The sequence below is a fragment of the Aegilops tauschii genome, chromosome 6 (genome assembly GCF_002575655.3).
Source record: "Aegilops tauschii subsp. strangulata cultivar AL8/78 chromosome 6, Aet v6.0, whole genome shotgun sequence".
Classification (NCBI taxonomy): domain Eukaryota; kingdom Viridiplantae; phylum Streptophyta; class Magnoliopsida; order Poales; family Poaceae; genus Aegilops; species Aegilops tauschii.
This window is the reverse complement of record NC_053040.3, coordinates 107,332,566-107,344,876: the sequence shown is the minus strand read 5'-3', so window position 1 is coordinate 107,344,876 and position 12,311 is coordinate 107,332,566. Positions and strand designations below refer to the sequence as shown.

General features: G+C 46.9%; 2 protein-coding genes across 2 annotated transcripts; one reads left to right on the top strand and one right to left on the bottom strand.

Moving 5' to 3' along the window:
* Nucleotides 1–686: 686 nt before the first annotated feature.
* LOC109747583 (tyrosine-sulfated glycopeptide receptor 1-like) lies at nucleotides 687–7,130 on the top strand. Its single transcript, XM_020306618.4, has one exon. It carries the CDS (start codon nucleotides 3,800–3,802, stop codon nucleotides 6,977–6,979), a length of 3,180 nt encoding a protein of 1,059 aa, XP_020162207.3. The 5' UTR covers nucleotides 687–3,799; the 3' UTR covers nucleotides 6,980–7,130.
* Nucleotides 7,131–9,024: 1,894 nt separating this feature from the next.
* LOC109747585 (uncharacterized) lies at nucleotides 9,025–10,700 on the bottom strand. The gene is made up of 2 exons (XM_020306620.1): nucleotides 9,744–10,700; nucleotides 9,025–9,675 (listed from the first exon to the last, which is right to left on the bottom strand). Exons 1-2 carry the CDS (start codon nucleotides 10,698–10,700, stop codon nucleotides 9,025–9,027), a joined length of 1,608 nt encoding a protein of 535 aa, XP_020162209.1.
* Between the last annotated feature and the right edge of the window lie 1,611 nt (nucleotides 10,701–12,311).

Below are 12,311 nucleotides of genomic sequence, written 5' to 3'. Positions count from 1 at the left end.
CCAGCCGCCGGCGAGATAAGCCCAGCTGCTCGCCACTTCGCCGCCGGTGTGCTCCTCGCCACCAGGTACACCAACTCAGCTAGGCGCGCTCCATCCCCGCCTGCAACGGCCTCGTTCGTCGGTGGCCAAGTTCACGGCGCCACCCCAGCTACTTGTCGCCGCCGGCCACAACAATGCGCCTCCACTCGCCGCACCGCTGGCACACTAAGCATGCTGCACGCAACCCTTGGTTGCGGAAAAGTTTTTGGCCGCCGGTGTATTACTAACAATCAGCATGCTCCCTGTAAATTGTTGTTTGACATGAGCTGTCAAAAACTGAACATAGGCAGCTCTTTTTCTTCCGAATTTTGTTCATACAAGATGTGGCCCATGGTGTAAACGAATTTGATGTGCATATCAATGAAAGCTTATGACATTTGCCTTGATATGTTGTCAACAATTCAGGCTTGTTATTTGGGCTTAACGTTGTGATTATCCATGTGAAAGGGCAAGTGATCATCGCCGCTGCATATGTTGCTACCTAGCAGGGATGAGTCTTGTGGGTTTCTTGAGGCTAGGTAGCTGGACATGTCAACCTACTAGCATGTCTTGTTTGTTTCTTGTTGGTTCCTCAATACAAAGTTATATGTTTCAGGATAGAAACACTATTTGTGGAAATGGATATGCATGTGAGCTTGTAGGTTGTATTCTTGGCTGATAAAAATTCTTGACAACAGATACACGAGGAGCTTTGACTACGAGGAGCTTTTATTCAGAGTGTACATCAAACTCATTTATACTATACAACAGAAAAGCTCCACAATCCGCATCAAAACTATCCTATCTTAACTTAAGAGAGAAATTTCTGAAGAAAACTGAACAAATCATCAACTATCCCAAACTACTTGACTTCAACAACACAATGTGTAATCCTTTTGCCGTCCTGCTGATCGTCTTCCGTCAGTGTTGACCGAACAACAATGTCTGTGCATCTTCTTTTTGCTCCATTGTCAATGAATAAAAGGATTACTCCAACACGAACATATCCAGCAGAATAAAAGGATGCAGACGGAGAGAGCACATAGTTATGTGCTTGTGTTGCAACCAGCAAATGAACAGACATGCTCTCTCCTTCAAGTTATACGTTTGCAAAGATGCAGCCAGCAGGTCAATGTGGAGTAACTAGGACACATCCAGCGGAGCAGAGCTGAGGAGGTGGCCATGGACGGAGCGCCGGTGGCTGCCCAGGCGGCGAGGAACTTGATCTTGGACGGCGGGGGAAAACAACAGGGATGGAGCTCTGGTGCTTCTGCGACAGATAGCTTGCAGCGGCGACGATGAGCGAGAGTAGACGCCACAGAAAGAAAGCGGGTTCAGGAAAAGGTTTGAGCTTGCGGCGGCGGCGTGGACGCCGGAGAAAGGAAAGGGGATCCAGATATGGTAGCGGCTGGATGTTTGGAATAGGAACGGGATTAGCGGTTGGAACTAGAGGATTAATTAATTGGCGGCTGTGTTGAGATTCGCTGGGTAGGGTCTCACGATGGGCTGGGTACAACCCGGTCATATAGGAATTTTTTCCGCTTTCTGTAAGAGGAAGTACAATAGAGCTGAGTCAATGGCAACTAGTATATTTCTACTTTTTTTAATGCAACTAGTATATTTCTGCTTAGTTGGAGAAAAGAGAAGAGGAGAGAGAAGATGAGCGGACTCTTCGTGAAGAGCCAGCTCTAGGCTCTAGCACGTGCTCCTAGGCACTTTGTGAGAATGAAATGTAGGCCACATAATAAAAAAATAGTACACTCTTTTGATCTACTATTGTACACGTTGACTATAAGATAGGTTGTAAATGATATGACACTGTCTTATAGCCAGCAGCTGGCTATACTATTAACCATGCTCTAACGAAAGTCTCGACTGCCGCATGTTGCGGAGCCCAGGTACATCAACATGTTGAAACACACGCTTGATCCCCAGCCTGACACGGCAAAATACTCAGTGTCGCTTGATCCTGTGTGTTGTGTCCTTGCCTTTTGTGCCCACACAGCATGTTCTTCAGTCGGCACTAGCAGAAAAAGAAAAACAGAGAGATCAGCGATGCAAGTACATACTAAACCTGACAGCAAAAAGGAAGCGATGCCAGCGCTGAAGTTTCTGAAAGCCTTCATCGTATAGTGCCTGACACAGAAAATTAAATTCTACTCCCGAGGTTTCGAAAAAAAAGGTATTACCGAGCTCACATACACCCAGGTCGGTAAAATCCGAGGAAAAACAGCAACCAAAATTTTATGAGAAGTCTGTTTTCAAGCTTTTCCTCAAAAAGTGACATCTATGGTGTCCTGTGCAAATGGGGAAAATCAATGCTTCAAAAATGACCATTTTAGAGCACCAATATTTTTTCACGGAACCACTGATTTCATTTATTCACAAATTTTTGCATGTAGGTAGAACACTCAAACATGTTTTTTTTTATATTTTTTTGGATTTTTATTGTTCACAAGGGTGCATGTGAGCTCAGGAGTCAAAACTACATGCCCCCCTGGCACATGCTATTTTTTCTCCTAATTAGAAGAGGAAAATTGTAACCACATATATAATTATCAATGATAGAGTGCATCATCTAAATAATAATAGTTGTAACAATAATGATATAGTGCACCTAGTATCATCAATCATGACCCAAGAACTTCCAACTCAAATAATAAAGAAATCATCACCCATGAACTAAAACTAAATCGATATGAAAAGGAAAATGCTCAGTCATTTAAAAGCTTGTTGCCATCATAACCCATAACTGTGTGCAAAATTTAAAAATTATCTCAAACTATACAACAGTTGAATCGATCTTATGTCCACATAATGGTTGACAACTGGCAATGTTAATAGCTTTAATAAAAGATAATCTCGATGAGGGTGGACGTTCCGCTACCAACTTAAAATATTTCTAAGATAAAGACATGGTTCTGTCCCTAAAGACCATGACCATACCAGCATGATCCGAGCCAACTGATCAACCAGCCTGCCACTGCCAAAACTCACACGCTACCCAGTTTACTTCGAATCGTTTCCGAACCACAATATAATAAGTGCGACAGTGGAGCCAGGAGAACGAAAAACAACAGCAAACGTAAACATCAGACGAAGTTCGCTCGAATGATAAGGGCAAGTAACCCGTCAGGTCAAGAGGAAGGAAGAGAGAACAGATCACCAGCAGGTCAACCATCCACCCCGTCCATTAAGCAACAAAGATTGCTGCTCGCCATCGCAAGCACCTTTCAGAATATTCTGCAAATCGTTACCCACCTCTTCCTTTCCTTTCAAAACAGGCCTTTCCCTGTTCACAAAAAGGCAAAGATGCGTCAAGAAGTAAATTTTCTGGTCAAGTTCTAGCGGGAAGAGCTTAGAGTTGTTTTGAAGCCGGTAAGAGAAGTGAGTAGATTAAGGCATGTTGTACAAATTAAGTAAGGACTGAGTCAAGGACGGCTACACAATCTACAATGCAGTTTTTTTTCTGTACGGGCGGCGTTCAGGAAGATTGGACAGTTGACTTTGTCAGTAGATTACAGCAGACAATAGTGGAATAATGAAACGTCGGTGTGAACTAGGAAGCTGCTGGTGTGCTGGTGGCAGTTGTGTAAAATCCAATTTTCATGACCTTGATTTCCTTCATGGTGACTACGACTACAAGTGGACGAAATAAAATGGGAGCAAAATCTGCTTCGTTCCTTCCCCATCACACGCTTTCATGATTAGACCACCATTGATGCATCCAGTCAGGGCACAACTTTAGCTCTTGCTTACATGCTAGTTTCACCAGAAAACCATGCAGACACTCCATTTCTCCAACAAGAAATGCAGCAAAATATTAGGCATACCTTCCTTTGGCCTTACTCTTGTGCTGCTGGTCTGCTTGGCCTCTCCTATCAGTTCCTGCATGGAGCAGGAGAAGGGCGCCCTTCTCCAGTTCCTTGCCGAGCTCTCACAAGACGGCGGCCTTGCTGCCTCATGGCAGAATGGCACGGATTGCTGCAAGTGGGAAGGGATCACCTGCAGGCAAGATGGGACGGTCACCGCTGTCTTGCTGCCTTCGAAGGGCCTTGAGGGGCACATCTCACAATCCCTTGGGATCCTCATTGGGCTGCAGTACCTTGATCTCTCTGGCAATTCGTTGTCCGGTGGTCTGCCGCTGGAATTGCTATCGTCCAGCAGCATTACTACCCTTGATGTTAGCTTTAACCAGCTCAACGGAACACTCCAAGAGCTGCCATCGTCAACCCCTGGCAGGCCTCTGCAGGTACTAAACATCTCAAGCAACTTATTTGCAGGACAGTTTCCATCCACCACATGGAAAACAATGGAGAATCTGATTGCAATCAATGCCAGCAATAACAGCTTTACTGGGCAGATACCAACTCAACTCTGTAGCACCTCGCCATCCCTCGCTCTGCTGGATCTGTGTTTCAACAAATTCAGTGGCAGCATCCCCCCAGGACTTGGTGATTGCTCCAAGCTGAGAGAGCTCAGGGCCGGGTATAACAACCTCGGTGGAACACTCCCAGATGAACTTTTCAATGCTACCTCGTTGGAACACCTGTCTTTTCCTAACAATGGATTACATGGAGCTATTGATGGTACAAACATAGCCAACCTCAGAAATCTTGTAGTCCTTGATCTTGGAAGAAACAACTTCAGTGGCAAGATTCCAGATTATATAGGCCAGCTCAAGAGACTGGAAGAGTTCCATTTGGGCAACAACAACATGTCAGGGAAGCTCCCGTCTTCTCTTAGCAACTGCACAAATCTCATAATAGTTGACCTCAAGAGCAACAACCTCAGTGGAGAGCTTACCAAGGTCAATTTCTCCAACCTGCCCAATCTAAAAACATTAGATCTTTGGTTAAACAGCTTCACAGGTACAGTTCCAGAAAGCCTATACTCATGCAGTAATCTGACTGCACTGCGGCTATCAAGCAACAACTTACATGGGCAGCTCTCATCGAGAATAGGCAATCTGAAGTATCTCTCCTTCTTGTCACTTGGTAAAAACAATTTCACAAACATCACAAATGCAATTCAGATCCTCAAGAGCAGCACGAATCTTACCACCCTACTTATCAGGAACAACTTCAGGGGGGAGCGCATGCCAGAGGATGACATAATTGATGGCTTTGAGAATCTTCAGGTTTTGAGCATTGGAGGTTGCCAATTGTATGGAACAATACCTCTATGGATATCAAGGCTCAGAAATTTGGGGATGTTACTTTTAAATAGCAATCAACTCACAGGACCAATACCAGGCTGGATAAACTCCCTAAGCCATCTCTTCTTTGTGGATGTGTCAAATAATAGTCTTACAGGAGAAACCCCATTAACCTTGATGGAGATGCCAATGCTAAAATCAACTGAAAACGCAACTCATCTGGACCCAAGGATCTTTGAGCTGCCTGTATATGATGGTCCATCACTTCAATACCGTGTTGTTACATCTTTCCCAACAATGTTGAATCTGAGCAACAACAACTTCACAGGTTTGATTCCCGAACAGATTGGTCAGTTGAAAGTGCTTGCTTTACTTGATCTCAGCTTCAACAAGTTATCTGGGCAGATCCCCCAATCTATTTGCAACCTGACAAAGTTGCAACTGCTAGACTTGTCCAGCAACAACCTCACAGGTGCTATCCCAGCTGAATTGAATAGCCTGAACTTCCTTTCAGCATTCAACATTTCAAACAATGACCTAGAAGGGCCTATTCCATCTGGAGGCCAGTTTAATACATTCCAGAATTCTAGTTTCGATGGGAATCCAAAGCTGTGTGGCTCTGTGCTCACTCACAAATGTGGTTCAGATTCATTATCTATGTCCACCAGAAAAAAACGAGATAGGAAGGCTGTTTTTGCGATTGCATTTGGTGTGTTCTTCGGTGGGATCACAATTCTTCTGTTTCTGGCGTGTCTCCTTGTCTCAATCAGGCAGAAGGGTTTTAGGGCAAAGAATAGAAGGGAAAGTAACGGAGAAGCTGAAGCAACTTCATTCTACTCTAGTTCAGAGCAAACATTAGTGGTGACGCGGATGGCGCAAGGCCAGGGTGAAGAAAACAAGCTCAAATTCAATGACATTTTGAAAGCTACGAACAACTTTGACAAGGAAAACATCATTGGATGTGGAGGGTATGGGTTAGTCTACAAGGCAGAGCTACCTGATGGCTCCAAGCTGGCAATTAAAAAGCTAAACGATGAAATGTGTCTGATGGAAAGAGAGTTCACTGCCGAGGTTGATGCTCTCTCCATGGCACAACATGAAAATCTTGTACCTCTGTGGGGTTACTGCATCCAGGGAAACTCAAGGTTTCTCGTATATTCCTACATGGAGAATGGAAGCCTGGATGATTGGCTGCATAACAAGGATGATGATGCTAGCTCATCTCTTGACTGGCCGACTCGGCTGAAGATCGCAAAAGGAGCTAGCCTGGGACTTTCTCATATCCATGATGTCTGCAACCCTCAAATTGTCCATCGAGACATCAAATCCAGTAATATCCTACTGGACAAAGAATTTAAAGCTTATGTTGCAGACTTTGGGCTAGCCAGATTGATTCTTCCCAACCAAACTCATGTAACAACTGAACTTGTCGGTACTATGGGTTACATTCCCCCTGAGTATGGGCAAGCATGGGTTGCTACATTGAGAGGCGATATGTACAGTTTCGGAGTAGTACTGCTTGAGCTGCTCACTGGAATGCGACCTGTTCCAGTCCTATCAACATCAAAAGAACTTGTCCCATGGGTGCTGCAGATGAGGTCCGAGGAAAGGCAAGTTGAGGTCTTGGATCCAACACTTAGAGGAACAGGATACGAAGAGCAAATGCTGAAGGTTCTTGAAGCCGCTTGCAAATGTGTCGACCAAAATCAGTTTTCGAGGCCAACTGTCATGGAAGTAGTCTCCTGCCTGGTCAATATAGGCATATGCAAAGATCAGCCAAAATACAATGAACTAAAAACATGATAGACAATCTTTGCATTTTCGAGCACGATGTAGTTTTAACTTTCTTAGTTTCACTAGAACTACTACTTCCGATAATCTTAGAGCAATCAACGAGAAGTTGTACTTCGGGCGGGGTCATGTACCAGAGGCAATATTCTAATCAAGCCAAAGCTGCCCATGTTTTGCATTCATATCTGTCATTATTAGTGTTCAGCCAGGAGATTCTTGTGGCATGTTTTCTTAGTTGTACTCGGCCCACTAATCTTGTACATGGAAATTTTCACTACAATACACATGAACAACTCGCCCCCCCCCCCCCCACCCCAAAAAAAATCTGCACACACAAAAAAGAATCTGTACACATTTGAACAATGACACAAACAAGAACTGGTAAAAAATCGATAAAAGTTGTTTAGAGGTGAACAAGAAAAACGCCAGGGATGTTATCATGATATCATGATAGTAAGTTTGATAATTGTTGATAGTTGGTACAAAATGGTTAGAATGATACTAACTTACTAAGTATGGTTGTTTTCTAACATTGGCATACAGAAAACTCCTCGTTTCTGGTGAACCGCAAGAGATTACAGCACAATGCTTCCTATATATTTTAAGATCATCTTTGTATGCACTAACTAATGTGCTATAGCTGCATAGTGGACGAAGGCAACGAGGAAGCTAACTCCAGATTATCAACATATTTAATCCGAAAGGCAAATCCAGTCGGCACCGTTAATTCGAAATGTCATGTCCAAGAGTACCTTTGCAGAGTCCAGGAGGCACATGCTTGGTGATTGGTGAACAAGGCCATACACAACAACAATTCAGCCCAACTGCCCCGTTTATATGTACTGGTTCTCGTATTGTTCTAGTAATTACAGCTGCCATGGATACCAATAGACATCTCCACGAGACCACGACCTTGACAGCGAGCACCAAGTCGCCCGGGTCCCAAAATAACAGTCTTAACAGGTCGCCATTTTAAGCTATACGTACTACTTCTTTAAGGATTATTTTAGGAAATTCATCTTTCTTGAGATATTTCTATAAGTATTATACCCCATATGCTTAAGTTTGACAAGCACGCGGCAAAGTATAAACGAGTGGAATGGTTGTCATTTCTCGGTGAAGTATTGAAATGGTTCCCATTTAAGTGAGATGCTATGTGCTGTGGGCTGTCTGCTTTGGATCAGACAATTTTAACTGCCGCCGTAGTTGGAGACGAATTACTGAATTACTACTAGACAAGAAAATGTTTGGTTGGTCCAAAATTCGAGAGGAATGAGATGAGATTTAATAATACGAGTACCATGTATTGGACACTATCAGAATACGAGAGGAATCACGATCAGAAGCACCTAGGCAACGTACCAGGTCCAAGGATTCACGCGGCCGAGAAACCACCCAGCTCGCCGCTCCGGCACGTACGCGGTACGCACACGCGTCAGAACGCGTCCCCAGACTGATCTACGAGCCCGAACCAGCTTATCGACGGCCGCTGTAACGGTGTAAGAACCGGCATCCGGGTCGGCATTCCGCCGAACAGCCTGAGCGCGCCCCTGCCGAAGCGGCCGGCGCTGGGCACGAAAGGCCGGTATTGCGTCGGAGGTATGGATGGCGCCGCGCGCGCGTGGAATGGAGTGAGCGTGGAAGCGAGGATGCCGCGCGAGTACGGAGGCATGCACGAAGAGGCTAGAGGCACTTCCGGTGAGAGTGGCCATTGAATCGCCGGGGACTGAACGAGGAGCGACGGCGATAGAGCGCGGCGAATGTCCAGACTCCAAAGTAAGAGCATCTCACTTGTTCGGCCCCCAGGCGCACCGGCGATTGTGGTTTGGCCTTCGGCCGGAACTTTTTTTTTCGTTGGGGGCGATCTAGTTCCTAGCCACGCATGGGTTTCGGGCTAAGACGTGTATAAATTCAAACTTAACATTTTCCGCTAAAAAAAAGGCACAAGTTCGATGATCAACGGCTGACATAAAGTTCGGCGATTACCATGCTACAGTTCGGCGATCAATTATACTCGAAAGTTCGGCGTTCAAAAGGAAATACACGTAGGCAATGCATCAAACGGCGGCGTGCTCCTCCGGCGTCGGACTGGCGGGAGTCGGCATGCTCGGGCTGGTCGGCGTCGGCGCGGCTTCTGTGCTGGGCGTCGTGGAGACATCATCACTCGGGCTTGGCGGCGGCGTTGGGGTCGGCGTGGGAGTTGGCACGTTCGTCGACAACATCTGGTTCAAGATGAGGCCGCGCTCCGTCAAGTACCACGCCTTGACCTGCTCGTCCATCGTCGACATATCCGCCCCCATCAGGAATGCCGGGTTGGTGTTCTTCTTCTTCGCAGCGACATTGGTCCGGAGTAGGTCAAGCTTGACGGCGTTGTTCGTCATCAACGGTGACCACCGCACCTCGGATTTCTCTTCCCTCCGGGCGGCGTGGTTCTTGGCGTCGGCAATGCACTGCTCGATGGACGCGTGCAGCTGCTCGGTAGCCGGTGCAGCGTCCTTCGTCGTCTTGGCTCGTTTGTTGCCGTCAGGGCGACCATCCGCCGCCCCCGGCGTGGGCGCGTCCGGCTTGTACGTCTCCTTGGCCTTGGCGAGGATGCGCCGGATATCCGTCCACTTCTCGCACTTCTCGATCCGCGAGAACACGTGGAGGTACTTGAACTCTTGGTCGGTGTTGCTGTCCTGGCGGTACATGGCGAACATCCGAACCATCTGCGCCGAAGAACAAGTGTCGGCGACGTACACGGCGAAAAGAAGCGAGAGCCGGCGTCTGTGCATACCTGACTCTCGACGTTGGCGCCGCTTTTCGGGCGAGCTGCGATCTCCTCGGCGATCCCATGCCATTTGTTGCAGGCCGTTTGGATGATCGCCCAATGGTTCGCCATGGCCTTCGAGCCGCGCTTCATGTGGATGGTGGCGAAGTAGGGGTCGACCAATTTGCGCTCATCAAACTCCGACTTGATGCGCTCCCAGTACGTGTCGGCGTTCTGGTTCATGCCGGTGATCGGGTCGAGGCAAACGGTCTTCCATGCTTCGGCGAGGCACTCGTCTTCTTTAGACGCCCACTTGACGCGTGGCTCGCCGGTCCTGCCCCCCCCGCCACTTCTTCTTTTTCCTTTCCTCGCCGGCGCAGGCGCCGGCTCCTCCTCCTCCTCGCCATAGTCGAGCTCGTCGTCCATGTCGCCGGCGAGGTCCGTTGTATCGTCTTGCGCCTGGAACCCGGGGGAGGCGGCGGCGGCCGAGCCGCTCGTGATGATCTCTTCCATGCCGGCTTCCGTCGCGTCGGGGTTGCTGAAATGCAACGACGAGGCTTGCGAGAAGTGCAAGGCGCCACGGCACAGAGGCGGTGTACGGGGGTACTGGACGTCGGTGAACGCGGGCGAGTGCGTGCGCTGGTCGGGGTTCAGACTGGAGGGTGAGGCGCGGTGGCCATGCGGAAAGGTGATGTTGGGGTTGAATCCGCCATGTGCGTCGTCGCCGGTGTAGCCAGGCGATGGTGCGCACCCCCAGGGCTGTGGCAACGACAAGAAGATGGCCGGCGACCTTACGCTCTGCTGGCTCCAGGCAGCTTGCGGGGCGTGGCCGCCGGGTGGATTCATCATCCCTGCGCGAGACGCCTCTACCTGCTCCACCGCCGCCGCCCTGTGCCGGGCCCTCTTGGCGTTGAGCCTATTCCGCCGGTCGGTGGTAACAACCTCCCGGCGCCGAACCTCTGCCTTCCAGTCGGCGTTCGACATGGCCGGTGGTTTTGCCGGCGGCGCCCTCGGTTTCCTCTGCTTCGGCTGGGTGGCATCGGTAACGGCAGCGGCGCGATGGGCCGTATACTTCTTCAGAGACATGGTGGGATGACGGCCAGATGGCGGGGAGAGGGAGGAGAATGGCGGGAGAAGAGGGGCAGAAGGGGGGAGGATGGAGGGGAAATGGAGGGGAAAAGCGGGGGATCAGCGGGAAAAAGTGCCGTCTCTCACTGACAGAGCGGACCCACGCACCTTTTTGCTTCGGCCGACGCCCCCAGGCGGCCCCCGGGGACTTGGGTTCGGCTCGGGTTCGCCGGCTATTATTTCGGCCCAAACCGGCGATAAACAAGGTCCTGGGGGCGCGATTGGGCCGATTTTTCGGTGCCGGCGCTAAAAAAGAGCCCTGGGGGCATGTTGGGGGTGGGGGGAGGGGGGCGAGTGGAGATGCTCTAAGCGGTCACCTGCATCGGCCCGTAAATGGGCCAGGCCCAGCGCCGATGGGAGGTGCGCGTTTGCGCGAGCAAGCCGCACCTACACACGCATGGTTCCTATATTGGCGCGTAGGTCGTCGCATAGAACCGTAGCACGTACCCCCTGCGTCTTTCCTTCCGTTATCAGACCGGCCCACTTCGCTTTCCTTCCTCTGGTTCTGCCGGTTCTATTCTTTTTGTTTTTTTTGTTTTTTATGTTTTCTACACTGTTTTTTTCGTTTTTCTGTTCTTTTCAATTTTTTCTTTCGTTTTTCTTTCCCTTTTTTCTATTTTCTTCTTCTTCACTTTTTGACTGTTTTTGGCATTTTTTTATTTTCGAATTCATTAACATCTTTTTTGTTCATCGAATTCAAAAAATGTTCAACCGTGCAAAAGAATATTCAACAATCCAAAAAATGTTCATCCAATTCATTTTTTTGTTCATCAGATTTAAGAAATGTTCATCAAAATTCAAATGTTTTTTATCAAACTAAAAAAAATGTTCATCGGTTCCTTTTTTCATTGAATTTTTTGTTCATCAGATTCAAAAAATGTTCATCACATTCAAAAAAAATTCACTGAATTAAAAATTTTGTTCATAATTTTTCCCAATTTTTTTCTCTAACACAATTTTTGTTCTTAAAATAAAAAAATGTTCATCAAATGCCAAATTTGTTCATCGATGTTCAAAATAGGTTCATTAAATTCAACAAAAGTTAATTCATTTGGAATCATGAACATTTTTTACAAATTTGTGAACACTTTTTGAATTCACCAACATTTTCTTGAACCATGAACATTATATTAAATTCAAGACAAGTTTTTTGTAATCATGAACATTTTCTGAAAATTCATGTACATTTCACGAATGTATGAACTTTTTTTGAAATTATGAACAGTTTTTTAAATTCGTGAACACTTTTGAAATTTGTGAATATTTTGTAATCATGTATATTTTTTGCAAATTAGTGAACATCTCGCGAATGCATGGACATTTTTTTGAAATCATGAACATTTTTTTAAAATTCGTGAACATTTTTTAAATTTGTGAACATTTTTTTTACAAATTCATGATCATCTTTTGATTTCCCGAGCACATTTTTAAAATAATATCGAAATCACGATTGTTTTTTTCAGAATT